Source organism: Bidens hawaiensis, unplaced genomic scaffold, assembly GCF_021521415.1.
Source record: "Bidens hawaiensis isolate Kalapana, Puna unplaced genomic scaffold, B.hawaiensis_p1.1 tig00034328_1, whole genome shotgun sequence".
In the NCBI taxonomy this organism is placed as follows: Eukaryota; Viridiplantae; Streptophyta; class Magnoliopsida; order Asterales; family Asteraceae; genus Bidens; species Bidens hawaiensis.
Genome location: NW_027495945.1, coordinates 25,101 through 30,476, shown reverse-complemented (window position 1 = coordinate 30,476; position 5,376 = coordinate 25,101). Strand labels below are relative to the sequence as shown.

The 5,376-nt window shown below is 39.5% G+C and overlaps 1 protein-coding gene across 1 annotated transcript; it reads right to left on the bottom strand.

Annotated features, from left to right (window-relative positions):
• Positions 1-754: 754 nt before the first annotated feature.
• On the bottom strand, positions 755-1,645 carry LOC143586121 (uncharacterized). The gene has a single exon (XM_077067733.1). The coding sequence runs from the start codon at positions 1,643-1,645 to the stop codon at positions 755-757; it is 891 nt and encodes a 296-aa protein (XP_076923848.1).
• Between the last annotated feature and the right edge of the window lie 3,731 nt (positions 1,646-5,376).

Below are 5,376 nucleotides of genomic sequence, written 5' to 3'. Positions count from 1 at the left end.
TTAATACTTTAACTATAGATCTAGCTCATAATTACGTATGATTAAGTGTTGTATATGTTTATATATTATCAGTATCAGTAATTGTATAATATTAAGGATGAAGATCGAGAGAGGATTTGGACAGAGTTTCGTTAATTAATCTCTCAAAACTTAAATTAAATGTGAACAGTGTTCACTATATATAGAAGATAGGTCTGGTTCGCTAAACATCCTTAGCGAACCAGACGCTACTTCGTTACATACATAAATTAGACGAAACCCCCCCCTGATTCGTTAACATTCCCTAACGAACCAGGGGAGACTTAACTTAAGGTCTAGTTCGCTAAACATCCTTAGCGAACTAGCCTAATACCTTAACGAACTACAATATATAATAATTGTTTATTACATTAAACAAACGACAAATACGTTAAAGATAATTACAATGACTCAAGACGCAAAACCACACATGTGCGTGAATTGGCTTCAGCCTCACCTTGTCTTCTTCGTCAAGTTTTTCAAAACATTGTTCATACATTATGTCCGAAGTACTTCCAGTATCAAAGAAGACATAATGTGAACGGTAATGACCTATGAGGGCAATGATTATCAACGGATTTTTGTTGAAATGACCCCCTTTGACCCGCGGGAAAATTACGGGTTCATTCTTCCACTCCTCATCAAACTCTCTCCTCTTCCCTCCAATTATGCGTCCTCTTTGAATCATGTGAACATTCAAGTCTTTGACCTATTTTTTAGGCGGTACCTGGTTGTCCTACAAAGAAGCTTTACCAGACCCTTGTCTTGCATTTTTGACCAAGTGTTCCAGCTTTCCAGACTTGTCCGTCGCTTCGATTTCACCCTTCAAAGCTAAACACTCATCTGTGTTATGACCAATGTCATCATGAAGCGAGCAATGTTTCTTAGGGTTGAGGAATGTTCTTTTCGTGAGTAGCTGCGGTTTCCTAAACTTCATGTTCTCAGTAGTGAGGATTTCTGAAGGAGTTTTTGACAATGGAGTCCAATTTTTGGTAATTCGCGTTGAGGCGCTTGTTTTGTTCTTGTTGCCTATTAGAGATCGTGCATCAAACTGCTTCGATATATCCACGGAAGGCGGAAGCCTTGACCAAATCGTTACCTTGGCTTGTCTATTCGGTCGTGGATTTTGAAATTCGACTTTTGGAGTTTGTTTTGGGCTATCAGAGCCCAAAGTCTTCTCCGTTCTTGCTAACAGTTTTATCGCGGACATTATTTTGTCCCAAGTCTTAGGCATTCCATCTTTGCCAGTTAATATACGGATCAATGCATTACTCTGCACATTCTTGCGGAAGGCTCCCCTCAACATGTCTTCACTGATTCCACCAATATTGAGACTCTCATCGTTAAACCGAGAAATGAAGTCTTCAATAGACTCCTTATCCCGTCTAACGACGTCCAATATCTCAGAAGGATCACGGGTGTGCTTCTTTTGTTGACTGAAGTGTTGGGAGAATTTAGCCACCAAGTCATCCCAAGTCTGGATTTTCCCATCCGACAATTTTTCAAACCATTCACGCGCTGCCCCCGTTAACGCCAATGCAAACATGTGACACCAGTAGGGTAGGGTCCATCCACTGACGCCTCCCACTGCCAAAAAGTTCAACAGGTGATCATTAGGATCAGTCATCCCGTTTTATTTTCCCAAAGACTTAGGAATTTTTGCATTAACTGGGAACGGAGCTATTGCGATGCGCGCGATGAATTTTAACTTCTCAGCAAAGGCTGCGGGACGGTATGGTTTTGTGAAGTCTTCTTCCGCATCATTGTGATACTCAGTATGGCAAACTACCGCACGCGGGTGACTAGTTCCCTCTCGTCCGTGAATCCTGCTATCTCCACTTTAATAACTGAATTCTCTTGGACGGTATGTTGGATCATAGCTTTCATACTCATTTCTGTAGGAGGTCTGACATATGACCATGTGAGGACGGTCATGTCTCCTCCTAAAAAATTCATTCTCAGGAAACCCCTCCGTTTGGAGGCTTTCACGTATCTAACTGCTCCGCACAGTTGTGGTAGGGGATATAGATCTCATGGGAGATTCATCATAAGCCAGAGTACAGGCACGGATTCGCTCATCACAAACCATGCGGTCATACTCAGCCACAACATTTTCTTGCTGGATACGTAACCACTCCTCGGGGGACAGGGTTCCTCCCGCTCTTGAATTACGACGGTGTAGTCTCGACGGCTCAGAATTATCAGATCCGTCTTCCAGACCTAATTCAGTACGAGCCCGGCGAGTTTCCACCGTAACACATCCTAAGTCACCTGTGGTAGGACCTCCTGGTGCTTCGATATCAATTTTACGTCTAACAATTACATGAGTTTCTGTCGGCCATTCGAGAAATCGACTTATATCGTTCGAGCCAACAAAAAATTAACACAGTTCTAACACAAGCATGGATGGCGCCAATGAAGAAACATGGACATAATACCCTAAGGGATTAGATCCAATGAGTCCACAGAGTATGGGTCAAGTACAAACCGACTAACGATACGAGTTCAATCTCCTGAAGTCCAATGACAGAAACCTGCAAAACAACCACTGTGAGCTCGTAACGGAAAGGACAAGAGGGGGGGGGTTCTTCCCGTAACCACCCTCCGACGTGAGAGTAAGTACAATTCCGGTGAAGATAAAGTACTTAAGTATTTAGAGTAGATAGTGGAGAGTGAATGCCTTACCTCATGAAGACTATGAAGTATTTATAGCCGAAGGATGTGGGAATATAATTGGCCCAGTTGTCCCTTTATAGAAGATGCCCTTGTAACCGCCTAGACACGTGCCCTCATGTAATAGGTTGAGCTATACGGCCCATGTGCATGGTTGTAACAACCTGGACACGTGTCCGTATATGATAGGACGAGATAAACCTGGACATGTAAGAAAGAGATTTGATATTTCATACGATCCAAGTTTGATTTCTGCCCCCGTCATTTAGTTTCGGCGGCACCATGTGATGATGGGAGACTAGGCGAGTAGGTGACGTTCGCTAGTTGGATCCTTGAACCAAACGTGTTTTATATCACCGCAAGTGTTCACGGGTGTTGGTCTTAGGTGAGGGTTTCCCCATATCGAAAGGCGATGGTATCCCGATGTGATAAATTTAGCTAGTAGCCTATTTGAAGGATTCGTTGCCCGTTCAAAATAAGTTTGATTTTATGTTTTGTTTATTTAAGAGAGATCAAACTTGATAGAATGTTTCCAAAAATTAAAAAAAACGTACTTTGTAATGAATTCAGGTTATAACAAATTTGAATGAAAATGAGTTCGGATAGTAACGGCATGTTCTAAAAAGTATTATTTTGTTTCGAAAACAAGTTCGGACTTAACTTATCATGGATTGAATAGTATCAAAATGGGTCATGACTTGGACAGTGTTGGCATCCCCTATGTCATGCATGTTTGAAGGGCAAGCTTGCAATCTCATACTTTCTCACAAACCGAAGCTATGCGTTTTCTTAGAATTACTCACTTTGGTATCATAGAGTTTTAACACAAACACGGGAGCTTACACTATACTATTATCAACTAATATCTTCAATCGTGTCGGTTGAATATGCAAGCGTGTCGGTTGAATATGCCGTCGAAATATTTTGGTGACGCCGACGTTTGCCTAGTTACCAGACTTCAAACTGGTCAGAGCTCTGTCGCATCGTAGAGTTTTAACACAAACACGGGAGATTACACTATACTAGGGGCAACACTCACGACTCATACTCGTGGCGTACAAAGACCATTTGACCTTCTCCCACCACCATTTCATAACTCAATCTCATCTTGTTTTAAGTTCATTTTTGGTGGAGTGTATATGTTCCAATGTATCCGAGGTTCAACGTGCTCTAATACCACTTGTTATGGAATAATCTTTTTGGACTTCGTGATGCGCCCGAGGAGAACCAATCTGTTCGATTGTGCTAAGGGTCTACTGGTTTCGTCCTTCCTTGGACTCATCAGGCGAGTGATAACAACTCGCGACTAGCGATGCATTAGTTGTGCAAGCACAACAAGCCATGTATGCTTCCCTTTCTCATGGAGGTCGTGCCCAGTGAAGTCCAGGACGAGCAAAAAAACACAAGCATTCAAGCACATTCAAGCAATTCGATCTTCAAATATTTTGCCCGTGATACTCTCCCATGTAACACCCATCAAATTTTCATGCTAAACATGGCAACCATTAAAATATAGGTGTCGGGTGTAGTAATTGAAATAATAAGTGGATAGAAATATTAGATTTGGTATGATACAAATAAAATATTTCAAATTATATTCAATATATTATTACTTGAGTGTTTATCAAAAGAAACAATCATTTGAGTTATGTGGCGTTTAAGCGAATGTTTAAAAGAATCAAACGTTATTCGAAATTAAAACATCAACTATTATATATATGCATACAAATTAACATAATATATAATGCATATTAAATTAAAAATAATTAAACAAATAAAAGCTAATATAACTTTGAAATTTATGAATCTTATTAAAACCAACACCCTATGTCACACCCGACCAAAGACGGCGGAACATGCCGGGGTGCAACGAATTGACCATGAACACAAGACATTATTAAAATGACTATATTTAAACAACTTACCACTTAAGGTATTCTATTCATTAGTTTTACTTAACCTTTGTTAAGTAAATATTTAGGTAAGGTTGCAATATTGCAAGATCCTTTATTAGATAGATACCAAAACGAGATTTTACGAGTGTTCGGGTTTGTCGGTTCAAATCTTGAAAATTAGTCAAGCTCGAAGCCAAGATTCCAAAGTAATAAATGTTATGAGATAACTCAATGAAATCAAAAGAAACTTAACCAAGTGTGTAGTTCTATTAAGGAGAACCTCGACGTCCGTTAAGCAAGTGTTTGATTTTGTCGGTCCAAACTTGTTATGAGATCAAGTTGGATCCGACATGCAAGTATTTTGGGAAAATAATTAAAATTAGTTTATAATATAGTTTTAGAGAAAAATACAAGATTCGGTGGCCCAAAACACAACTAGTGTGTCTTAAGCTAGTGAACTCGGTTTAGTTCAGTCTTGGTTCGGTCCTTGACTCGGAATAAGACCGAGAATGGTTACCATATACCCAATATCATAGAACTTATTAAATCATTTTAAATATAAAGCTATAAAGTTAAATCATTTTTACTTAGAATTTATAATATACAAATCTTACATGTAACATATTATTAAATCATTTTAAATATAAAGCTTCTAAATGAAAGTTCGGTCTTGGTTCGGTCCTTGACTCCGAATAAGACCGAGGATGGTTACCACATACCCAATACCATAGAACTCATTAGAACAAACTTAGAAATGATAATACTCAAGTCTTACATACAATATGTTAAC

Coding starts and splice junctions, on each gene's coding strand:
- LOC143586121 (XM_077067733.1), bottom strand. CDS start 1,645: ATGACTGATCCTAATGATCACCTGTTGAACTTTTTGGCAGTGGGAGGC.